This window comes from Plecotus auritus (assembly GCF_963455305.1).
Source record: "Plecotus auritus genome assembly, chromosome: 12".
NCBI classification, from domain to species: domain Eukaryota; kingdom Metazoa; phylum Chordata; class Mammalia; order Chiroptera; family Vespertilionidae; genus Plecotus; species Plecotus auritus.
In genome coordinates this window covers 37,389,614-37,415,747 of record NC_137778.1, presented here as the reverse complement: position 1 = coordinate 37,415,747, position 26,134 = coordinate 37,389,614, and the positions used below count along the sequence as shown (strand labels likewise).

General features: G+C 40.3%; 1 protein-coding gene and 1 pseudogene across 2 annotated transcripts in view; both read left to right on the top strand.

Annotated features, from left to right (window-relative positions):
- The window catches only part of LRIG2 (leucine rich repeats and immunoglobulin like domains 2), a 46,165-nt gene that overhangs the window by 806 nt on the left and 19,225 nt on the right, over positions 1-26,134 (top strand). The window contains exons 2-9 of the mRNA XM_080647565.1: positions 20,125-20,190; positions 22,118-22,192; positions 22,355-22,489; positions 23,006-23,149; positions 23,272-23,415; positions 23,925-24,068; positions 24,274-24,417; positions 25,511-25,591. Of these exons, the coding sequence (XP_080503691.1) occupies positions 20,125-20,190; positions 22,118-22,192; positions 22,355-22,489; positions 23,006-23,149; positions 23,272-23,415; positions 23,925-24,068; positions 24,274-24,417; positions 25,511-25,591 (933 nt within the window). The remainder of the gene's footprint in view (positions 1-20,124; positions 20,191-22,117; positions 22,193-22,354; positions 22,490-23,005; positions 23,150-23,271; positions 23,416-23,924; positions 24,069-24,273; positions 24,418-25,510; positions 25,592-26,134) is intronic.
- On the top strand, positions 5,735-6,831 carry LOC308237206 (small ribosomal subunit protein uS2B-like; annotated as a pseudogene). The gene is made up of 2 exons: positions 5,735-6,309; positions 6,584-6,831. The product of its transcript is annotated as a small ribosomal subunit protein uS2B-like (transcript).

Sequence of the window (26,134 nt, the reverse complement as noted above, 5' to 3'; positions counted from 1 at the left end):
TGTGTACCTCAGCTTGAATGGACCCGGGCATGTGGATTTTATAAACACGACCGTCGAAGACACACGAACTGTCTTTTGTCCCTAGTTTGCATTTTGGCTCATTCTGTGCTGCAGTTTTGATACGTTACGAGGTTAAAACTAAATGTGTTAGGAGAGCTAGTACTACCCCGAACAAATACCTTTATAAGGAGCATTCTTGGTCTAATTTAGAAAAGGAGTATTCTTTCCAAGATCATGTTGTGTTTTAATTGTTTTCAAGTGCATTTCTTGCGGTAGAGAATCTGAAAAACCAGCCCTCTTTGTTTATGTATGAGAAGCAAGTGCAGTGATTGGTTGAATTCTTCTGGAGACTCCACTGCTGAGTGCTCATTTTGACAGGCCTGTGTTAGTGGCACCTGGGAGCTCTCTGGCCTGAGTCAGGCTGGTGGCATTAGGAGCAACAGTAGGTATTAAATGCTGAAATTATGGGCCTTCTTAACCACCAACGTACAGTTATTTCTCTGCCACTAACTGAGTAATTCATTTATTAATTGACGGACTTCTAGTACAGCTGTCTCCAAAAAAGAGTCACAAAAAAAGAATAGCTTGAGATGCAATTAAAATGAGGGTCTGTTTGGATTTTCAGTGGAAAATGGAGTACAAATTGAAGGTCTCTGTCTGCCACAGGTTATTTATACATTTGCAAATAGGTTAGAATAGATAGGAAAGAAAGCTACCTCATAAATTACTTGCGAAAATGAAGGTAATTTAAAAAACCAAATGCTGTAATAGCATAGATCTGCAACATAATAAAATGCTTTCTGTTGTTTTAAGATGTAACACCTGCAGCTAGTTTGGTTCTCTTGATGCAAATAAAATTTAAAAATTTATATCCATGTTCAGCATAGTCTTTTTAAACCTAGCACAGCATCTTTTTAATGCAGCAAGAGCCTTTTTCTAAAACATTGTTGGAACAGCTAACTGATTATGACAGAATAAATTTGTTGCAGGTTTCAAAACAACACAACTTTATTTAGCTGTAATTGAAATAAATATGCCCCACTCTTTAAGATCCTCCATTGGTAGGTAAACAATAATTAGATAATAGTTTTATGTAAGAAACATTTTATGTCTAGGTATGATTTTTGTTTAATTGAGATAAATTTCCTAAAGCCAAATGACATTAAAAATTTTTAAATGTCCTAGAATGAAATAGACATTTTTCAGTTGAAGTAAAATGCCTTGGAGAGCAATTCCGTTGTAGAAATGTAATTGGATGGAAGTCTTACAATAGCAGAACAACTCTTAACATATTAGAAGGTGGGCTTGTGCTTTTTTAAACTGAGAAAGGTAACAGGGTTCGTAAGTTGCCTTCAGCTATAAAATCACCAGATACATATGGGTTTCTTTATGTAATTTTGAATTTTTAAAACACATGCAAATGCTTAAATATATTAGTGATTCAAACTCCAATGCTCAAATTTGTGGCCATCATCAAAAAGATTGTGGACACAGTTCATTAATCCTGGTTTTTGAAATATGTCTGCCCCTGGTTCCTGGCACAGAGCTCCTGAAACCCTTATAATTTCCTAAGGGATAAGAGTACTAGGAGCTTCTTTCTTTTTAATATTTGGTCTTTGACCTTGTTTCCTGACACAAGGCTCTTAAATCCTTTGGAATTTCCTGGGTGATAGGAGTGTCTTTTGATCTGAAGAGACATCTCTTGGTTGGCTCCTAGATAGCTTCAGGATGGGGTCTGGTCACCAGAAAGACCCATCTGTCATAAGAAGCTTGGGACTTTCAGCCTCTTTCCCCTTCATCCTGGAAGGGGAAAAGGGTTGGAGATTGAGTTAATAGTTGAATATGCCTATGTGATAAAGTCGCCATAAAAATCCCCAAATCTCTGGGGTTGGTGAACAGATCTACGTGCCAGGAGGGTGGTGCACCCCACCTCCATCAGGGACAGGAGCTCCTTTACTGGACCCTTATAGATCTCACCCTATGTATCCCTTCACCTGCCGTTTGTGTCCTTTGTCGTATCTTTTATTATATAATAAACCAGTAAATGTAAGTGTTTCTCTGAGTCTGTGAGCTTTGCAGGCGATTGAATCTAATGACGGGGTCATGGGAACCTCCGATTTGTAGCCAAGTTGGACAGAAAGTCTGGGTAACATGGGTTCTTACTACTTGTGATTAGTGCCTGAAGTGGGGATGCAGTCTTGTGGGACTGAGCCTTTACTCAGTGAGGTCTGCACTAACTGTAGTTAGTGTTGGAATTGCATTGAATTGCAGGATACCTGGCTGGTGTTGGAGAAATGATTGGTGTGGGGAAGAGAAAAAACTCACACATCTGGCGTCAGAAGTATTATGTGTGTGAGTAAAGGAAGAAACGGGTGATAAACATTTTTTGCTTGATCAGAGTTTAGCCAGGTTCCCGAACCTTCTCCTTGGCCATCTGTGCACATCCTTGTAAAATACAGTTTTAGCAAGAACCTTGCCATGTCAGTTTAGCAAGAAGCCCCTATCCTTGATATTGGATTGGGTTCCTTCCCTATACCATGTCCCAGGTGATATCTGATCACTCTGACCTTTTTTTTTATTTATTTTTTATTTTTTATTTTTATTTATTTATTTATTTATTTATTTTAAATATATTTTTTATTGATTTTTTTACAGAGAGGAAGGGAGAGGAATAGACAGTTAGAAACATCGATGAGAGAGAGACATCGATCAGCTGCCTCCTGCACACTCCCTACTGGGGATGTGCCCGCAACCAAGGTACATGCCCTTGACCGGAATCGAACCCGGGACCCTTTAGCCCGCAGTCCGATGCTCTATCCACTGAGCCAAACCGATCAGGGCTTTTTTTAAAATTTTTTTTAGCAAGAATCCTGTTAGGTCTGTTTAGTTAAAGCCTTCTTACCCCTGATGTTTTTCTCTTAGTATGTTTTATCCACTGACCCTGCTCTGCTCCTTCGCTTTAAATTCCCATATATACAGGCAGCATTCGGCATTGAGCCCAGTTTCTTACCTACATTAAAAAAATTTATTTCAGTGGTCCCTACGCCTAGCTCCCCATCCCTCAAGTTCTTTCTTACCATGCTTTAACAAGTATCATTGAATATTATTTTCCTTTTAACAGTTATGGTGCCACAACACCCATAGGATCAGATTCATCATTGGACCCCCGGACCTCTCACCCAGGACCCTAAAAGTGCATACCTTTGAAGCCTTTATCTTCCTCCTGACTGATGGATCGGGGATCCATTGGTGAGTCCGACTCCTGAACCATTGCTCCGGACAAACGTCCGTGGAAGCTGGTAAGGACAGATTGTATTCTTAGATTCTGCGTATACTCCAGAACAGCGGTTGCCAACCGGTGGTCTGTGGACCACTGGTGGTCCATGAGGTCTGAAAGGTTGGCAACTGCTGCTCCAAAAGATGGGATGGAGTCCTAGATAAACACAGGCTGGGTTAGAGTCTCAGGCAAGCTGTTTGAAAAAAGATGGGTTAGAGTCCTAGGCTTCTTTGTTTGAAAGATACCAACTGGGCTGGAAGACTCTTCTTCCTGGCTCTCTCTCTGGTTGAACCCCTGTTCTACCAACTCTTTCTACCTCCATTTTTGTTGTCATGCTTTTGCTGAGAATAATATGAAACTTCATTGGCCACTTGGGGAAACTTGCCATCTCAAGCTGGCTCCTCTAAGAGCTCTCCCTTCCCATTATAGAAGCTGCTCCTTTCTCCTCATACCACATTTAGTCTTCCCTTCATTTCCCTTGAGTCCTTTGATATGTCTCCCTCCAAACCCTTTCTCCTCCACCCCTCTGTCCACCAGGGCAGACCTTTTTCCCTGCCCGCCTCTATTGTCACTTAAACGTTGGGCTCCTTGCCCTCCACTGGGGCTCTCTGGGGACTTAGGGATCCTCAGAAGCAAATGCTTGAGGCTGAAAAACCTGGAATAGACTGGATGTTTTGGTTAGCTAGATGGGCTTTGGACACATCCAGACAGCTGCTAGGTATCTCCTTGGTCACTCACCTAAAATTTGGTCCACAGCTTTCATTAGATTACATTTCAGGGCACCACCTTGAATAAGGCCTTCCTTACTGGGTCTTAACAAATGATATATTTTTCTTTTAACACGGAATTCTTCCTGGACATTTGGTGTCACATAAGGGAGATTTGCTAGATGACCCTGGCTCATGGAAATGTGGTTTGGGAAAAGAAAGGATAAAAGAGTGGGAAATGTGGAACCTTTGATTCCTTGGTGGCCGTTGGGTTGCCCGTGGTATGGAGCGGTAGCTGTGCTGCTCTTAGGTGCTAAAGATAACCATCACGAGTGGAGATTAGAGATGGATCCAATTACCAGGACATTGGTTCAATCCCTTGGCTATTTTCTGTAATAGCTAAAATGAAACTAAAAGAGTGTGCTGAGTCAGACCTTGATACTAGACCAAACTCAAATTTCAGTGAGTCTGAGCTTTGGCCACTAACCCCAAGGGAAAAGTTAGGCAAGGACAACAGAAAGTACCTCTTGGTGTGAGATAAGGGCAAAACCAAGGAACTATTGGAAACCGGGGAGTAGAGTGTGAAGAAGTTGTTTCATATTGAGGCTCAGTAATAGCTTTCTGAAGAACATCCTTTAGTAAGATGTTCTGTGAGAGTAATTAATTTAGGAGCGGTATCTGGTTTTAAATGCTACAATAGGGGAAGAGCATGTTTGGGTTGATGCAGGATTTATAGCTCGTTATGGAACAATCACAGATGGCTATATGTGATCCAGACACAAAGCAGGTCATTCCCAAGGGAACAGCCAGCCTGGTGGACTGCGTAAATGCCACTGTAAGATATGTTTACCCTGAAAAAGGGGACTAACTGCCCATTTCCCCCATAAATGCCAAGTGAACACCCAGATGAAGTAGATAATATGTTTTCTGTGTAAAACTTGTGGGATTATCTTTGTGATAATCCCACAGGCTCTTGCTGAATGTGCCTGTTACTGAGTTCATGGTAAATGCTGTGGTTAAGGGGGACTCTTTTACATGGACACCCCATGTAGCCTTACTGCTGTAAAACCAAGGGGTAGTTGGGGAAGCCTTGTGAATTTGCTCTCTCAGCTTTGCTTCTGGGTTTCATAGATGCTAATAAAGATATTAGGTTAATTCATAGGAGAATGAAGAAAAGCAAAGGAGAGAGTCAGTAGACTGGTCTTAGCAAGGCAGAAAAGTTTAAATGATTGTTAAGAAAGAAGGTGAGCCCATTTAGTGTGGATCAGTGGTAGAGCATCCACCCATGAACCAGGAGGTCAGGGTTCGATTCCCAGTCAGGGCATATGCCTGGGTTTTGGCTCTGTCTCTAGTAGTGGGTGTGTAGGAAGCAGCTGATTCTCTCTCATCATTGATGTTTCTCTCTTTCCCTCTCCCTCTCCCTCTCCCTTTCCCTTAAAAGCCCTGGTGGGTACTAGCCAGTGTGGCTTAGTTGGTTGGGCGTCATCCTATGCACCAAAAGGTGGCCGGTTCAATTCCTAGTCAGGGCACATGCCCGGGTTGCTTGCAGGCTTGATCCCCTGTAGGGGCATGTAGGAGGCAACTGATTGATACGCACTCTCACATCGATGTTTCTCTTTCTCCCTTCCTCTCTGTCTAAAAATCAATAAAAATAGTTTTTAAAAATGTGGCGGTTTTTTTGTGCTACCCAGGGAGGGGCCCATTTGGCTTTGGTCTTGGTTCCCAGGTAACTTAAAGGGAAACTTTCACAATGCTCAGACCCCTTGATGTCCTGCAAATGAAAGAAGAGGCTGTCCTCAAATGCCTTGCGGCAGGAACCCACTTTGGTGGCACCAACCTTGAATTCTAGATGGAACGTACATCCACAAAGGAAGAGGGATGGATCATAAATCTGAAGGGAACCTGGGAGAAGCTTCTGTTGTCAGCTGCTCGTGCCACTGTTGCCGTTGAAAACTTCACTGATGTCAGTGTCCTATGGTCCAGGAATACTGGCCCGTGAGCTGTCCTGAAGTTTGCTGCTGCCACTGGAGCCACTCCCTGCCGGCCACTTCACTCCTGGAACCTTCACCAACCAGATCCAGGCAGCCTTCTGGAAACTGAGACTTCTGGTTGTTACTGATCCCAGGGCTGACCACCAGCCTCTCCCAGAGGTGTCTTATGTTAACTTGCCTACCATTGCTCTGTGTAACAGACTCTCCTCTGCACTGAAGGACATTGCAACACACGGGGGCTACCTCAGTGGGTCTGATGTGGATGCTGCCCTAGGAAGTACTGCACATGCATGGCACCGTCTGTGAACATCCATGGGAGGTCATGCCTGATCTTTTTTTTTTTTTTTTTTAAATATATTTTATTAATTTTTTACAGAGAGAAAGGGAGAGGGATAGAGAGTTAGAAACATCGATGAGAGAGAAACATCAATCAGCTGCCTCCTGCACACTCCCTACTGGGTATGTGCCCGCAACCAGGGTACATGCCCTTGACCAGAATTGAACCCGGGACCCTTGAGTCTGCAGGCCAACGCTCTATCCACTGAGCCAAACCGGTCAGGGCTCATGCCTAATCTTTACCTTTACAGAGGTCATGAAGAGCTTGAAAGGCTGTGACCAAGGAGGAATTTCAGGGTGAATGGATGGCTCCAGCTGAGTTCACTGCTGCTCAGCCTGAGGTTGCAGACTGAGGTCACAGACTGAGGTCACAGACTGGTCTGAAGGTGCGCAGGTGCCTTCTGTGCCTATTCAGCAGTTTCCTACTGAAGAAGAGTGTTTAGCCTGCCACTCAAGACTTGTCTGCAGCCCCCATGCTCAGGCCACCAAATGGGTAGGAATAGCCACTGAGTGGTCTTAAGCTGTTCTTCCATGGACTCTTAACAGAATGGAAATAAAGTTGATAGCAAATAAACAGTTTCTAAAAAAAAAGAAAGAAAAGAAAATGGAAAAATGGGGTGAATAAAGCAGACATTGAGAGGGTAAAAACAAAGGTTTTAATATAGGACTACCTAAGTTTGAGCAGGCCAAGAGGCTTTCCTTCTAGTCCCCCAACATTAGAGAGCCCCAAATAAGTCTGCTCTATTTACTTAAGTTTGGAGAAATTTAAAAATCCAAAGGCAGAGGTTACCATGAGAAACCTGACCAGCAATTTCTTGAGGCATTGGTAAGGCAGATTAAATTAGATACAAATTGACTAAAGAGCTAGGGTCCTTTGGTTCTGCTCATGAGGGTGGTGGTGGTGGTGGTGGTGGGGATCCAAAGCTTCTTGCACAAGAGTGGGTACAGTGGTCAGGAATTGGAGAAGTTTTCAGGATTCCTTAATATGGGAACCTCTTATACCGTGGTACCAAACCCATTGGTGAAACCATGTTGTAATTGAGAGAACATTATGGAAGTTGGAACATTATGGAAGTTTATATACATACAAATTAAACATTCCAACTTTCATATATATTATTGATACAGAGGAAGGGAGAGGGAGAGAGACAGAAATATCAGTGATGAGAAAAAAATCATTGATTGGCTGCCTCTCGTATGCCGCACACTGGGGATCCAGCCTGCTACCTGGGCATGTGCACCAATCGGAAATCAAACCGTGACTTCCTGGTTCATAGGTCGACTCTCAACCACATGCCGACTGGGCAAAAGTTGAAATGTTTAAATATACTTTACTTAAAGGAGTTGTGTCTCCTTTATCTGAATATATTGTGGGAATGGACATTAAGTCTGGCTGGGGAGCATTACCCTTACCTGGTATTGTAAAACTAAAGCCTGTTAATAATGCCCTAAAGGAGGTTACAGTGAGGAATTGTAAGGTACAAGTTTGTAGGAGAAGTGGTTATGGAGATGGACATTGTATCTGACTGGGGAATGTTTTCTCTACTCAATATTGTAAAACAGAAGGTATGTAAATCTACTCTTCAGGCAATGTTAGTTGGATATTCTAAATGGGAACCGATAAGATTGCTCCAGCCTACACAGTGTAGAGTAGAAACTGGAGTCCTGGTCTGGACAGATTCTCTGTGGGATAACTATGCGTATGGTAGGCTGGGCTTAGGGCAAAAGCCTGTGAGTGCCTACTGGCAACGACTCCCAGGACTTCGGACTAGAGCATTTCCATTTGAAGGGCAGTTATTGGCTTGCTATTGGACATTAATTGAAACCACCATCGTGACTAAAAGTCATAAAATAATCTTGAAACCTGAAATACTCATGACGTCTTGCATAATGTCAGATAACACTCCAGTAGGGAGGACAGTGCCTAGAAATTTCCATAATAAAATGGAAATAGTTTATAAGGATCATGATACTGGGGAATGCAAGGAGGAGATACTCAAGAGCAGAGAGCCTTTTCCCCTCGACTGACTTTGGAACTGTGTGAGGAGCTGCTAGATTCTATCGTCCCTTGGGCAGTGTCCCCAAACAGCTCCTAAGTGACCAACAGGAGCTGCTTGGTTTGTGGATGGCAGTTCCAAGATGACTAGACAACGTCCTATTTGGAAGGGAGAGGGAGAGAGAAACATCCCTTGGCTGCCTCCTGCACACCACCAACTGGGGATCGCGCCTCATCCTGGGCAGGTGCGTGGAACAAGGCTCAACCAACTGAGCCACACCTACCAGGGCAGTGTTTGGGTTTTTACTGACGCATGGGCAGTGGCCAATGGCCTGACTATATGGTCAGGCAGAAAAGCAGTGAAAACCTGGCTTATTAAAGGGCTGCCCATGTAGGGCACAGATAGTCCTGTGGAGATCACTGTGAGACTTTGAGGGGCGCATTAAAGTAGGACATGTTGGTTACCATCAGACCCTTTCCAGGTTCAGAAGATGATTGGATTCAACAAGTAAGTATCCCTGTGTGCTTGCTTGAGATGGCCACCTGGGTCTGTGAAATGGGTGGATATGGAGGCACTGCAGCAATGCAAGATGGGCTGCACCTAGACGTGTGCCTCTTGCACCCTTTGAGGCTCAGAATGCCAGTAAGCTCTCTCTCTCTCTTTTTTTTAATATATTTTATTGATTTTTTACAGAGAGGAAGGGAGAGGGATAGAGAGCCAGAAACATCGATGAGAGAGAAACATGGATCAGCTGCCTCCTGCACACCCCCCACTGGGGATGTGCCCGCAACCAAGGTACATGCCCTTGACCGGAATCGAACCTGGGACCCCTCAGTCCGCAGGCTGACGCTCTATCCACTGAGCCAAACCGGTTAGGGCAGTAAGCTCTCTTCTGTCTGCGGGAAAAGATAAATCGCAGATGGCTGTGTGGCACATTCCCGCGTATGAAGGCCCTGAACATAGCTGGCAAGTGATACTGATATAGCCCTAGGCGGCTTCAAATGGGTCCTGGCAGGAATAGTTACTGACTGTGGACTGTCTTTGCTTGTCTGATGGTAGATGCAAATGCTCAGAGTGCTATAAAAGAACCAGGACAGAAGATAATTGTACCAGTTTGGATGGCTGACCATCATTTATGCAGACCAGGGAATATACTTTACAACCCATAATGCCCAATAGTGGGCAGAGTATAGTAAGTCCTCAGTTAATGTCATCGATAGGTTCTTGGAATGTGGTGAAGTAACGCATGGTAAAACCAGTTTTACTGTAGGCTAATTGATATAAACGGCACTTCATCAATGCTATAAGGACCTGCTGTACTAGTTTTTTTAAAATTTAAATACATGTTTTATTAATTTTTGGAGAGGGAGAAGGGGAGAGGGATATATAGAGAGAAACATGGATGAGAGAGAAACATCATTGATTGGCTGCCTCTGCACGCCCCCTACTAGGGATCGGGCAGCAATCCAGGCATGTGCTTTGACTGGGAATCTAACAGGCGACCTTGGTTTTTGGGTCGACCCTCAACCACTGAGCCACAAGGCCAAGCTGCTGAAGTGTATTTCCTGGTCTGCATAAATGATGGTCAGTTTGATAGAGAATTGGAATGGGCAGTTAAAACATTGGTTGTCTTAAAAGGGAAGAAATAAAGATGGGTAGGACTGGCTTACATCCCTTCCTGTTAGTGTGCTCACAGTCAATGTCAGGTGGCGCTCAAGAAGTGGCCCCCCTAGATAGAGTCCTCTTTTTCTGGTGGGTATGGGGAAGAGGGAGCGGGGCAGGATGCTGGAGGGACGATGCAGTTCTTACCAAGGGAGGAGTATGCTGGCACAGTGACTGCTTTTTCTTCTCCCTACACCTCACCTGTTTCCCCTACTTGTTGAAGTGTAGAGCATTATGGCTGCAAATACAGGTGCCGGAAACAGTAATGACTCCTAAGCAAGAAACTATGTATTTTAAATTAACTCTATTTTATTTACTTATTTTTAATATATTTTTATTGATTTCAGAGAGGAAGGGAGAGGGGGAGAGAGAGATAGAAACATCAATGATGAGAGAGAATCATGGATTGGCTGCCTCCTGCACGCCCCACACTGGGGATCGAGCTGGCAACCCAGGCATGTGCCTTTGACCGGAATTGAACCTGGGACCCTTCAGTCCTCAGGCTGACGACGCTCTATCCACTGAGCCAAACTAGCTCGGGCAAGAAACTATATTTTTAAACTTTGGGTCACAATTCCTAAATGCCTAATGAGGTTGATTGTGCCTGCATCCCATCTAGCAAAATTGAGGTTACTAATGAATACCCGTATATTGCCTGGTGGTAAAAATAGCTCAGTGGTTCTGCACCTCTGTAGCCTTACGCTAACTGAATAGAGTGAATTGAGGGGGAGGTACTTGCTACTGGTATTCCTGTTTGTAATCTAGACCAGCATAGTGGCTGTACCTGATGTCTCATCCAAAGGTGGAAGAGGTTGGGTGCAAATGCAGAGAAGGAGCAATAGCAGCTTAGGGTAAAGGAATGGGTAAATGGTTTTGTAATGAGGGGAATTCAATACTAATCCCTCGAGCGAGGCTTGGAGTAAGAGATGGTATTGTCTGTTAATTCAGTTATACCAGTTGACTGAAAGGGTGAAACCATGTGTTTGCTTAGACCAGTGGTCGGCAAACCGCTCTATTGACTATTGAGTTTGCTGACCACTCTCCTAGACTCTATTCCAATAATTACAGGCTGTTGTTGTTCCTTGTGATTAAACCCCTATCCCAGTGGTCGGCAAACTCATTAGTCAACAGAGCGGCAAACTGTGGCTCGCGAGCTGCAGTTTGCCGACCACTGGCTTAGACCACTCCTGCTTTGGAACTTGACAAGATTGAGTAGAAGGAAGCCTACAAACCTGAGTGGCCTTGCCTGTGTATTGTTTTGCTGTAAGGGGGTGTATGGCCACACACCAAGCGGGTACACTGGTCTGCCCCGGGTTCCTGGCACAGAGCTCCTGATAGCCTTGTAATCTCCTAAGTGGTAAGAGCACTGTAGGAGCATCTTTTGTTCTAAGATTTGGTCTTTGAAATTTTTCTTTAATTGCTTCAAACCACAAAGTGGTGAACTGAAAATGAGTCCTTTTAAAAAAGGTACAGATTAAATTTCCCTTCCACTTAAGGTCCCTCATGTTTACCTCAATTGTTAGCACCTACCTTTATTTTCCACTTCCTCCTTTCATTTGTGTTGTGTTTTCACCATACTTCTTACAGAGAAGTGAGATTGGCATGGGGCTGAGCATACAGTGGGTTAGAATCCTGGTTCACTCTGATCAGCCTGGGGTAGGCCTCTAGGCCTCCATAAGCAGATATCAAGAGAAACTTCTTGCTTTGGATAATATCACCCTCTTCCAAGTCTGTACTCCAGAGTAAAGAACCGTGCTTATTCTTGGAAAGGTTCCTCACCCCCTCTTTCCTCTTAACCCTCAGATGCTCAGTACCAACCAGTATCTGCCATGAGACTATCAGCCCCGGTCTCATTATGCTCTCTGTTCTTCTCTAACAGTCTCCACAAGAATCTCAGGACTTGCAGGTTATCTGTCTCTCCCAGAGACATCCCCGACCCTCTTTGTGGCTTTATTTTTGTCATTAGTAGGCATCATCTTTTGATATACTACATATTTTACTTTGTCTTCTTTTCAGGAGATTATAATATATCTTTTTTTTTTTTTAAATATATTTTATTGATATTTCACAGAGAGGAAGGGAGAGGGATAGAGAGCCAGAAACATCGATGAGAGAGAAACATCGATCAGCCGCCTCCTGCACACCTCCCACTGAGGACGTGCCCGCAACCAAGGTACACACCCTTGACCGGAATCGAACCCGGGACCTTTCAGTCCGCAGGCCGACGCTCTATCCACTGAGCCAAACCGGTTTCGGCTATAATATATCTTAAAAGCATGGATTTTTGTATGTTTATGCATTGCTGTAGATTAGCTATTCTCAACCGGTGTGCCACAAGAATTTCTAAAACATGAAATACCTGACTATTTAGTCAGGGGCACTGACCTCTTTTCCCTTAGATTGTTAAATAAAAAAATGACAACAATCAACACAACAATAACCATATAGTGTGAATGAATCAAAATTATACTTCTTTTTGGGGTCAGATCAGCAAAAAATACAACATTTTTTGGTGTGCTGCAGAATTTTAGTAATTAGTTAATGTGTGCCATGAGATGAAAAGGTTGAAAATCGCTGCTGTATATGAATGGTGACCAGCAGTAGATATTAAAAAATATTAGTTGAATGAATGCAGTAAATTAATTACAGAAAGTATGTGGCTATGTCTTTTGAGGGAAATGCGGAGAAACTCTGAAAGCAATTGAAGCAGTTCTTTCTCATTTGCTTCTCTAATATATATTTTAAACTAAAAAAAAAAAAAATGTTTTATTGATTTTTAGAGAGAGGAAGGAAGAGGGATAGATTCAGACATCAACCAGAGAGGAACATCATCGATCGGCTGCCTTCTGCACACCCTCTATTGGGGATTGAGCTGGCAATCCTGGCATGTGCCCTCACCGGGAACTGGTTCCTGGGTCGATGCTCAACCCCTGAGCCACACCGGATGGGCTCTCATATCGTAATAGGTGATTTTTTTTCAGGGTACCTCATTCTCTGTAGGAAACATTGTGAATGAGTCTGAGCATTATCTTAGCTAACTATTTGTATTTTAAGATCATGTTTTTTTTGGGCCCTAACTGGTTTGGCTCAGTGGATAGAGCATCGGCCTGCGGACTCAAGGGTCCCAAGTTCGATTCTGGTCAAGGGCATGTACCTTGGTTGCGGGCACATCCCCCGTAGGGGGTGTGCAGGAGGCAGCTGATTGATGGTTCTCTTTCATCGATGTTTCTAACTCTCTCTCCCTCTCCCTTCCTCTCTGTAAAAAATCAATAAAATATATTTAAAAAAAAAAGATCTCCCCCCCCCTTTTTTTTATTGATTAAGGTATTACATATGTGTCCATATCCCCTCATTCCCCCTCTCCCCCCATGTCCTCACCCCTCTGGTGTCTGTGTCCATTGGTTAGGCTTATATGCATGCATACAAGTCCTTTGGTTGATCTCTCCCCCCATTTTTCTTTTTAAAATATGATGATCATTGATTGGCTGCCTCCCGTACACCCCCTACTGGGGATCGAGCCCACAACCCGGGTATGTACCCTTGATCGGAATCGAACCCGGGACCCTTCAATTACTTACTCTAGTTCCCATCTCACACTATCTGGAATGTTTTGTCTAATTGCACCAAAATTCACAAAACTTGTGCATGCACAAATAATTTTTCATTATTCTGATCATCTTTGTTTTTTAAAATACATTTTTATTGATTTTAGAGAGGAAGGGAGAGGGAGAGCGAGATAGAAACATTGATGATGAGAGAGAAGCATTAATCGCTGCCTCCTACATGCCCCCAGGGCATGTGCCCTTGACTAGAATCAAATCCAGGACCCTTCAGTCCACAGGCCAGTGCTCTATCCACTGAACCAAACCAGCTAGGGCTGATCGTCTTTGTTTTTAACAGGGCTTTGCAGCATCTATTAGGTATTTACTAAGTATTACTGAATAATCAGTTGGCTTCAGAGTGTCATTATGGCTTAGAGCTGTAGTTTGAGGAGTTTTTAATAGTCTACAACTTCATTCCAGCCTGTATACCAGACATGCATTTCTAAAGTTGGGATACTTCAAAGGCATTGTGGATGGCTTTCACATACCCATCTTTCTAAGCATTAGCAGAAACACCAGTTTTCTTTAAAATAGACCTACTGGTAAGTGTCAAGCACATTTGGGGGGAAGGGAGATGCACTACCATCGTGTTTGCAGGATCTAATGTCTGTTGTTTTGGGTTTGCCTACTGTTCTGATAAACTGTTTCACTTCCAACAGTCATTTCAAAGCATGTACAATATGCTTTTCTTTCATTGCATTAAAGATGTTAACATATTCTTTATCCTGGTCTGTCTGGGGAAATGGTAAACAGAAGATGTAAGCTCATGGTATTGGAATCAAGAAGCAATATTTACCTTACTACTTTAATTTATCGTAGAGGAGTAGTTCCAGTCAGTTAAGATTTTACCTTTGGAAGTGGATTATGGCTGCATGTACAAGAGATAAATACTCAGAAAAGGCGATTGTACTGGACCATCATCCTATTTCAAATCTAGTATTATATAACTTACTATTTACACACTGACCTGTATGTGAAGCATTTTGTTTATACTTTTTAATTTTCTAAGCTATCCAGTGAGGTTTGCTATTCTTTTTTAACAGTAGAGGAGACTGAAGTTTAGAGAGGTTAAGTGACTTGCCCAAGGTCCCAGAATTGGGCATGCAAAACTCTATTCTTAAATGTAACTGTAGAATTTGTATTTCCTGTTTTGTGGTTGTATGTTTTCAATCATTAAGAACTCAGGAAGGATAATGGAAGAAAATAAAACATGCCTCTTATTCTTTAAATGAATGCTCTCATCTTCCTACCACCTTAAACTTTTTGGATTCATAGAGAAGTGTTGTATATTGTATTACAAATAAGTAGTGCAGATGAAGGGTAGAAAGTTTAATTTGGAATAGCATTATGCTTTAATAAAATCTTATTTATCCTAAATGTATTTACTTAATATTTTCAGCCATCTCTAGTTCAACCAAAAAACAAGTATGTTTCCAGGAAGCATTTATTCATAAAGCCTCTCAGATTCTCAGATTTCATTTAGTTCTATTTCAACAGGCACTGAGGTTTCCTAGCTATGACAATTGATTAGAAGCAACAAATCGAGGACAATTTCAAGCAGCGCTGTTACAGATAGAAAGGCTGACTTTTGGTGTAAAGCTCTTAGTGGTAAAGAAAAAGCAACCCTAAAAGCAGACAATTTTAAGAGTTGTTTCGCAATCCTTACCTTTAGTGTACTCCAAGAGTAGTACTCATGATCATCAGCTGATTAAATCACAGTACTGCAATTGATCAGAATGATAATCCTGAGTATTATTTTTGAAAGTAAATTATGCTAGATAGACTCTAATGAGATGGGTTTTCATTTACAAAAGAAGGCAAATTATGCTGGATAAATGCATGAAGCATTATCATACTCATTGGGTACAATATGTCCTTTTAACTTTACAAAGGGCTCCTTTAAAGAAGTTTTGTTATTGTTGAAGTTCACAGTTTGGCCTGTCAGTGCTGCAGATGACTCAAAAGTGTGTCTGTGTGACTGGGGAGAAGAAAACCCCTACACCTCCTTGCTGCTGGACTTTGCAGTTAGCTTGCAGAACCGATTCTCCTTAGACTGGGGATTGCTCTGTACATCCTATAAATTATTTACACCCTGATGGTACTAAATGACTACATTAATGGCACCTCTGGCTCCACATGATATCAAGAACCTTAATAATTCATCATTTATTACAGATACATCCCTGTAGGTTAGCGTGAGTGGGAGCTGAGTTTACAACACTGAGATAAGGCCTTCTCTGAAACTTTTACTTTCCAAACATTATATCCATAAATAGATACTTAGTCATATTAAAAAAATAAGGGAAATACTATTGACTGTTACAAAGCTTTAGATTCTTTAGGTGATTTAAAAAAATATGTATTATTGGTTTTAGAAAGGAAGGGAGAGGGAGAGAGAGAAACATCAGTGATGAGAGAGAATCATTGATTGGCTGCCTTCTGCACGCCCCCTACCGGGGATCGAGCCCACATTCCGGGTACGTGCCCTTGACCAGAATCGAACCCGGGACCCTTCAGTCTGCAGGCTGATGCTCTCTATCCACTGAGCCAAACTGACCAGGGCTCATTAGGTGATGTTTATCAAGCATAGATTACTTCAGGTTTTTTGGTATATTTTAGGGATATGTCAAAGGGGAAGAAATCTTTGAAAGACAGATTTCTGCCCTGACCTGTTTGGCTCAGTGGATAGAGCGTCGGCCTGCGGACTCAGGGGTCCCAGGTTTGATTCCGGTCAAGGGCATGTACCTTGGTTGCAGGCACATCCCCAATAGGGGGTGTGCAGGAGGCAGCTGATTGATGTTTCTCTCTCATCAATGTTTCTAACTCTCTCTCCCTCTCCCTTCCTCTCTGTAAAAAATCAATAAAATACATTTAAAAACAATAAAATAAAAAACAAACTACAACAAAAAAAGAAAAACAGCTATAATGAACAAAGATTATTTATTTAAAAAAAAAAAAGATTTCCATTTCAGGACTTTTGCTTTAAAAAAACACACAAGCAAACTAGCATTAAATTATCCAAAGTAAATGGAATTAATGATTGGCCACTGGGAAGAATAGTGAGACTTTAAAAAAATTACCTAAATTCTTTTCTCTGTATTTTTTTCAAAATTATCCAAATTCTTAATCTAAGAATTTTATATCTGATATTTGAAGTCTTTGAATCAGTCTTCTTCAGCCTTTTGGGAGTACTTTTAAAAAAAGAAATAGGTCCCAATACACCAAAGTTGCAGGTTTGATATCTTTCTGGTCAGGGCATATTCAAGAAGCAACCAATTAATGCATAAATAAATGGAACAACAGATTGATGTTTCCCTCTTTCTCTCTATCTCCCCATCCTCTCCCTCCCTCTTCGTCTCCCCACCCCTCTCCTTCCCTCTCTCACCCACTTCTCCATCTCACTTCCTCTCTTTCTCTCAAATCAATCAGTAAATAAAATTTATTTAAAAAATAGAAAGAAAAAGAAATAGGAAAGGCATACTATGGAGAGCAGGAGTATGTTTGTACACTCATATATGCACATGTCATATAATTAAATTCCAGGGTGAAATTTAGCTATAAAAGAAAGTTAATCACGTTTCCAGTGAAGGGGAATAGTGGAGTTGATGTTGAATTTATATTTACAGTTTTGGAGTGATTCCACTTCTTAGTACTATAAATATTGCTTTAAAAAAAGTCACCAAGGTTAGTAACATTGACAGTGTTTGTAATCCTAGCACTTAGCACAGTGCCTGGCACATGGTTCAGTGCAAGTTTGCATGAATACATGATGCTGAAATCGGCCCATATAATTCTAGTTAGGAATCTGGTGTTTTGGTAAGTTAAACAGCTACACCGATTTATACTAGTTGCTTTCTATGATAATACTACTTCGGGAGTGTATTCCTGTTCACCGTTAGTGTTTTTTAAAAATTTATTTAATGTGGATTTGTTGCAGAAGGGTCCAGAGAGCCTCATTATATGGGGTTCTGACCTATGAAGCATATATTTTTAAGACAACATTGTTCTGTAGAGAGGCTCCAAAGTATTTCAGCTATCCGTTGGGTTCCGTTGAAATGCCTTAGGAGTTCATTAAAGATACTGAGGAAATTGCTCTTTCCCTCAATAGAGACACTGGACAGTGTTTACTGATACTAAATTCATAGTGGTTTATACCATGTTGAGTTTACCAACTTTATACCAAGTTGAGTTTTAATTTGATTGCTTTCTAGTTCTGTAATAATGGTTTTCCTTAAAACTGATTATTTAGTCATCATTGACGTCCAGATGTCAGTGATGAGTACAGTCAAGAGTTACACTGCCAGGGAGATTAGGGTTTGGAAAGGCATTAGAAGCACTGTTCTTAAAATGACAGCCCTTAGTCTGTAAAAGGAAAAAAATTAAATTTCAGCAAGCATGCGATGTAGAATTAAGTCACAGTATGCTAGTCTTCTATACAGATAATATTAGTTCTGTTTACCAGGCCAGCCACCTTGTAGCAGAATCCTATCTAATAGAAGAGTAATATGCAAATTGGCCATCACTCCAACACACAAGATGGCTGCTCCCATGTGGACACAAGATGGCCGCCACAAGATGGCCAGCAGGGGAGGGCAGCTGGGAGGGACCAGGTCTGCAGGGGAGGGCAGTTGTGGGTGATCAGGCCAGCAGGGGAGGGCAGTTGGGAGGGACCATGCCTGCAGGGGAGGGCAGTTAGGGACAATCAGGCTGCCAGGGGAGTGGTTAGGGGCTGATCAGGCTGGCAGGCAGAAGCGGTTAGGGGCAATCAGGAAGGCAGGCAGGCGAGCAGTTGGGAGCCAGCAGTCCTGGATTGTGAGAGGGATGTCTGACTGCCCGTTTAGGCCCAATCCTGTTGGGCTTTGTAACTAAAGTTGGTTCTTTAGGATCAGGCCTAAACGGGCAGTCGGACATCCCTTGAGGGGTCCCAAATTGGAGAGGATGCTGGCTGGGCTGAGGGACCAGTGCATGAATTTCGTGCACCGGGTCTCTAGTATGGAATATCTAACTTAAATGAGAATAGTTGTATTTCTCCTTCAGTTGAAACACTGTAATAAATAAACATCTTTTTAATTGTATGAAATTGTGTGTTTGTTGTTTAGTAGCAAATATGATTTGGATCAAGTTTCTGAATATAAGATTTTTATGTGGAACGAATTCATATACTTTTCCCTTATATTTCTCAACACTCTTTTCCATTCATGAGTGTTTTTGAGCTGTTACCTGGTGCCAGATATATTGGAATAAAGGTTTTAGAACAGTTGTGGAAAAATGATGGTTTGATCTAGTCTTAGTTTTGTTATGGTGTAAGTTAAGCTCTTAAATGAAGGGGACTAGGTTTTATAGATGGGCAGACATGAATCTAGCGGAGAACAAGTTACTCCATGGTAGAGACATCGTTCAAACCTGCATGCATCTGTCAATTGCCTGGGTGGCACAGCGAGATCAAGTGATCCGTAATGTTTCTCTAGTGTGCCGCTATTCCTAGCCATATTGTAATGTGTGATACATCTCTTGGGCAGACAGCTTGTGTGGGCTGGATTCCACCTCAGTCTTGTAAAGATACCTGGAAGCATCAAGGCAAAATTTTTAAAGCCTATTTAAATATTTAGACTAATGGCTAATGTTAGTGAAATCTCTGCTATATTTAATAAATATTTGTTAGAAGTGAGATTTCAAGTTAATGGCTTCCTCACTTATATGCTATGTGACTTTGGATTGACAAATTATTAATCTCTGCCCATTCTGTACCAGGAAAGGAAGATTATAAGAGTATTTGCCTCATAAGGTTGTTGTGTGGAATTAGGCAGTTCATACGTATAAAGTGTATGGAAGAGTGATTGTCTGGAACTTAAACATTAGCTGCCGCCACTGCCATCATCATCTACCTAATAGGGAGTGAGATAAATTTACCTTCCCTGATGCTAGATTGTTTTTGTGTTGTTGTTTTTTAAAGGAAAACCACATCTCTATCAAGGATGTGGTCAACCCCAATTCTAATATAGAAGCTCACTGTCTTGACTTGTGAAATCTACAAGTTTATCTTCAGCTAAAGTGTGATATAGTGTATTACAGTGTTATATATTATACTATATATTATGCAAATATTTAAAAAGTACATATTACTTTATATCATATTACTTTGAAAAGTATATATTTGTTTCAAAAGTATAGTATAATAAAGTGTAATATCACTAAAATGGATGAAGAAATTTATAACATTCTGTGAAATGACCTACAAGCTGTATTGTGAAGAGAAAAAAGCAAGGGCAAAGTAGGGTGCAAATTATTCTACCACTTACGTAAAAATTTTCTGGTACATGCATAAATATTTGTAAGGTTACACAAGAAATGTTATATTATCATTTCTTGATGTGGAGGAGGGAAATTGGATGGCTGAAGACAAGGTAAATTTTTATTATCCTTATAAACATTCTTTTTTGTGTCTCCTACTCAAATTTACATCTGATAGGGCTTTTAGATTCCTATTTTAGTTTTTTTCTTTAAGTTTGCTTTCCAACACTAACTTAAGAATATTTTTTTGTCCTCCATTAGGGATTTGAGTCATAATCGGTTGTCTAACTGGAACATCAGCTTGGAATCTCAGACATTACAAGAAGTGTAAGTTATTTTACTTAAATTTACATTAAATTCGAGTTGATTTAGAAATGCTGTCAAAAATTAGAAGGAAAAACATTTACATTAAAAGACATTGTTTAAAAACATAAACTGACATCTTTAGCTTTATTGTCACAAACTCTGGGCGTTGTGCCGTTGGGTTGGGTAGGGATCACCAACCCTAAATTGCAAACTGTAGAAACAGTCTTCCTTGGGGCCAAAAGTAAGATTTTTCCTCTTTTGAGAGTAAATACGCTTTGTTTGTTTCTTGCCATTAAAACTCTGTTGTGTAAACTCTTTTTTGTCTTGTTTTGTTTTAATAGTTTATTGATTTTTAGAGAGAGAGGAAGGGGGAGAGAGAAAAATCAATGTGAGAGCAGAACATTTATCGGCTGCCTCCTGCACACCCCCTACTGAGGATTGAGCCTGCAACCCAGTCATGTGCCCTGACTGGGAATTGAACCAGCAACCTTTTGATGCATGGGATCACGTGCTATTAACTGAGCCACACCGACCAGGGCTTTTTTTATGTCTTGACTCATCTAAAATGGGATCATCATGTCTAAAGTAGATTTACATGAAATATAATACTGTTGGTATCATTTGGAATATGATGGTTAATAATGCAATTTTCCACTTGACTGAAGTGCTTCCTTTAATACTGAGATGTATTATTATGTATTCTTTGGAGGAAATTTTCTAAAATAGGTATCATTAGTATCAGTTACTGCATTGTAAGTTCCCAGAGGCACAAGTATCGAGCCTCTTGTACCTTTACCTTAAACACCCCCAGAACCCTCAGATTTACATTTCTTTTTAGTTTCCTGCTGACAGGGTAAGTTGTGCACGCATTGTTCCTGCATTCTCTCCTTGCCTGTCTTAAAGTGACTGCTTCTGTTCTGCTGCAGAGTGAATACACAATTGGGGGGCTTATTAGCTGAGAGCAGCACTGAGGAGAGAGGTGCAAATGCTTCAGCAGGACGTGCAGGAGCTCTTTCTTTACATGGGCTTTGTAACTTCAGTTGGTTCTTCGGAGGCCTTTTATTTCAGGTTTTTTCCTGTATTTTTTATTGTTGAGGTTGTTCATTGATTGAAAACTAGGTTAATGAAATGTGATTATATTAGATTTGCTACTAAAACATTTGAGACGATATGTTCTGAAGAGCTCTGGGATCAGATGGTGACATGTCATGCCATCTGTAAAATTTAATCACAGTCTCTCTCTGGGTTGGTTAATTTCATCTTTCTCAAGCAATTCTCCCTCACTTTGAATAACTTTAAAATATATATGTATTTTTTCATATATGTGCATGTGTTTGTATTTTTAAAATTTATATATAATTTCATTATAAATATATAAAATAGATATGGATGTGTTACTTACTCTTTTTTTTTTTAAATATATTTTATTGATTTTTTACAGAGAGGAAGGAAGAGGGATAGATAGTCAGAAACATCGATGAGTGAGAAACATCAATCAGCTGCCTCTTGCACACCTCCTACTGGGGATGTGCCCGCAACCAAGTTACATGCCCTTGACCGGAATCGAACCTGGGACCCTTCAGTCCGTAGGCCGATGCTCTATCCACTGAGCCACTTACTCTTTCTTTGTTTAAGAAGGACCCAGATCAGCTGTCATAAACATAACTATTCAAAGAATCTTGGTGGGATTAAAAATATCTAATGTGCAAAATATTTCCTAACCTTTTAAATACTGAGATCAATCATAGATCTATACCATGAAAAAGCATTTTTTATTAAAACCTCTAATTTCTCCGTTTGAGACATTTAGTCTAACTCATTCTGAGTCATACAGGCTTCTTTCAGATGTGTCATCCATCCTAAAGAATATGTATTAGGCAGTAAACCAGAATTCAAGACATAACATTTCTCTCACTAAACTTTGGAATCTTATTTTCCTCCTGACTAGGAAAATGAATTATAATGAACTAACAGAAATCCCATATTTTGGAGAACCAACCTCTAATATTACTGCATTGTCATTGTAAGTAAATAAGATTTCATATCTTTTACTTAAATTATAAATAGTACACAGATTTTTGTTTGTTTGTTGTAAGTACCCTTATTGTTGATCCCAATTATTTAACATTCTTGTGGCCTGGGGTGGATCACTGGCAATAGCTTCAATATAATCTTTGTTTTGTAGAGTCCATAATATAATTGCAGAAATAAATGCAGAGGACTTCCAGTTTTACCCTGCTCTCGAGAGTTTAGATCTCAGTTCAAACATAATATCAGAAATCAAGACCGCTTCATTTCCTCGAATGCAGCTTAAATACCTGTAAGTGAAATAGAGTTTAAAGTGGATTTACTTTAAGGTGCATGTCTGTTACTGTGATTTTTATATGCTTATGTGAATCAAATCTATGGTCAGTTTTTTGGGGTTTAGGGGGTGTTTTTTTTCCTCCCCTTAAAGAAAGAGTGCACTATTTTCAGAAAATATTGGTAAGTATCCAGGATAATTTTTAAATTCTGGATTGTGTTATTGACAGTTTTGTAAAAGGTAACTAGGAGTCGTTTGTTAAACAGCAGCTTAACCTGTATAATGATGATGGTAATTAGCATGTGCATTAGTGTTTTACAGTTTACAAGCATATTCCATACACATACTGTTTTAACCCAAATGAAGTAACTATCATCCTTATTTTCTAGTTGAAGAAACAAAGCAGTTAAATGATTTGTAACGTTGTACTCAGCTGCCCAGTGGTAGAGCTGGGGCTCAGTCATACACTTTGGGCAGCTTTCCTCTGTAGAATGTTTGTTCCACTAATTTTTTGTTAATCATTTTTCATTTTAGGAATTTGAGTAATAATAGGATAACCGTTTTGGAGGCTGGTTGCTTTGATAATTTATCGAGTTCCTTATTAGTGGTAAAGTTAAACCGTAACAGAATTAGCATGATTCCACCCAAGATCTTCAAGCTACCTCACCTCCAATTCTTGTGAGTAACTAAACAGTTAGATTATGAGATCATTTTTTTCTTACAGTGTCTTTTCCTTTTTAATTATTATTAGAACAAATCAGCAAACCAGTTTTGTAATTGTAAAACTGTTTTTGTTAAAGGGAGCTTAAAAGAAACCGAATTAAAGTTGTGGAAGGTCTAACATTCCAAGGTCTGGATTCCTTAAAGTCTTTAAAAATGCAGCGGAATGGAATTAGCAAACTTAAGGATGGCGCTTTTTTTGGCTTGGAAAACATGGAAGAGTTGTAAGTACTGTGAACTAGCACAGGAGATTATTAGGAATGGGGGCTGACTGGACTTTTAGTGCCAAACAGCTAGGATAGCTGCCATAGTTATAACTAGTTACATTAGTTCTTCTTCCCTTCTCTGATGTGAAATAAGTATACACAAAGCTCTTTAAGTTTTATTAAATAACTGGCATTTTTGCCATCATTCTCATAAACATTTTCTCTAAATAGTTTATGTTCCTTTATTGTTTTGGCTGGTGAAATTCATTAGAATTTACCCAAAACAGGTATACTATACCTCTTGGTGTCTTGATTTTATAGATCTGATATTTTAGACTGTCTTATTACCTTCTAGCACTAAATCTTAAGTATGATATAAATATTTATTGAATAGAACTCGTTGGCTCACTTGGGTTGAAGAAAGGTATATGTTTCTTTGAGTAAGACTTAATGAAGATTTTTGGAATCTTCTCATTGCACTGCTTGTTATGAAACATACTTTCTCCTTTATTTCTCTAATTCTACAGAGAACTGGAGCATAATAATCTTACAGAAGTGAACAAGGGGTGGTTGTATGGCTTGCGAATGTTACAACAGCTCTATGTGAATCAGAATGCTGTTGAAAGGATCAGCCCCGATGCATGGGAGTTCTGCCAAAGACTGTCTGAACTGTAAGTGTTGGTTGGCATTTCAGCGGAGTCTCTGAGGCTAGAGCAGGTTGGAGTAAATCATTCCCATGGCCAGTAATAAAATCTGACATCCCTCTTTATTAGAAGCTTGTTGAAAGCTCTAAATTTATCATGTAAATAGAATTAGCCTATGAAAGTTGAATTAAAATAGAGTGAATTCCTTACCTTTGATGTTTCCTGTTTTCAGTGATTTGTCCTATAACCAGTTGACCCGCCTGGATGAATCTGCCTTTGTGGGTCTGAGCTTACTGGAGAGATTGAATTTAGGGGACAACAGAGTCACTCACATTGCTGATGGTGTATTTAGGTTTCTCTCCAATCTTCAGACACTGTAAGTACATCTGTCCTCTTTTTTTTTTTTTTTCTAATTTTTTAAAAGTAATGAAGCAAATAAAACAATGAATCAGTCTGCAAATTTATACATGTTAATATTTTGTGGTTCTTCTGTTCTATGCCTCAGTACAAGACAGTCTTACTTGTCTCTGTCCCCATGCCTAAATCTTATGTCTAGCCAGTTCTGTCTGTACTTCAATTCTGAATTAACTAAACAACAAAGCATCTCTTATGCCTGTTACTGTGGAACAAAACCCAGTTGCTAGTGTCAGGAATGCACATTTTCTTCTTCCTCTGACCTTGAGCCATGTTATTTCTTAGTAAATTAAAATGAGCTTTGTTAGCTTTCACCTCAAGTAAAGATATAGCTAAATGGGAAGAGTGATCTCCTATCTCCTTAGTGATATTATGTATATCTTGTAAAGAGAAAAGCTTGGTGCTTTAATATGAGACAACTTAAGGAAGCAAGTAATCATCTTTAACTGGTGTTTCTTCCATCAGGACATGGTGTAGTGCAGTTGCATTTCCTCTGAGAATTGAACAGGGGATTTTAAAAGATCCATACTTTTCCTTTTAAAGAAAACAGTGATTCCCCCTAAGCACCTGGGTATATCATGCTTGCTTCCCAGGGGGCATGTTTAATTGCTGAGGAGAGGTGAAACTATGGACATTACTCTTTGTCAGCCATTTTAGGTTAAGGGCCCAGGGGAAGGCTTGAGTCGCCCAGAAATCCCATTAGTCTGCATCAGATTTGTGGGCTGTATCTCCTGTATCTTGAAATCGTCCTGCTTTTTGCAGGATCCTGACTATAACTTTTAATATGCTAACACATTTAGTGGCTATTAGCTAGGGTGATTGATACTCTTCGCAGGTTGCTTAATTTATCAAGGCCAGCTTACTTCTTACTAGCTTATGAGAATCAGGTTTTATATGCTTACCGCAGGTATTCTTTTTTTTTAAAAAGAGTTATTCATCATAACTTAGCTGATAAAATAAAGATAAAAATTATCATTGCCATGCCAGAATGGTGCTCGGTGATGTAATGGTCATGTTGACTAACATAGCCTGTTTTTCCCTGGCGTTTTTTTTAGGAACTTAAGAAACAATGAAATTTCATGGGCCATAGAAGATGCTAGTGAAGCCTTTACTGGGCTCACAAGTCTCACTAAATTGTATGTATTTAAAATATTTATGTATAATCTATAAGGGTATATTGTCATGAACACATTGTAAATGGGATTGGATTATATCTGTTTGCTGTGGCTGCGAGGTCTGAGCCTCTTGATTTATTCACTAAAGGAAGAAGTTTTTTAAAAAATCCAATATGTTTTTATTGATTTTTAGAGAGAAAAACATTGGTGTGAGAGAGAAACATCAATCAGTTGGCTCCCATACGCACCCCAACCAGGGATCAAACCTGCAACCTTTTCTGTGTATGGGACGATGCTCCAACCAACTGAGCCACCCAGCAAGGGCTAAAGGAAGAAACTTGGTTGATTATTGAGGTTTTTTTTGTTTGTTTTGAGGTTTTTTTTAAATTTTGTTTTTTGTGGTGGGGCACTTTCTAACAAGAGCATTCCTATGGGCACATAAAGAAACGTTGTTTATGGAACAAGAATTTCTGTTTAAGTGAAAAAATGCACTGAGAAAAAAGAGTTGAACAAGTAATCTACTTAATTATGTGAGATTGATGGGTAATTTAACGAGAGGATTCT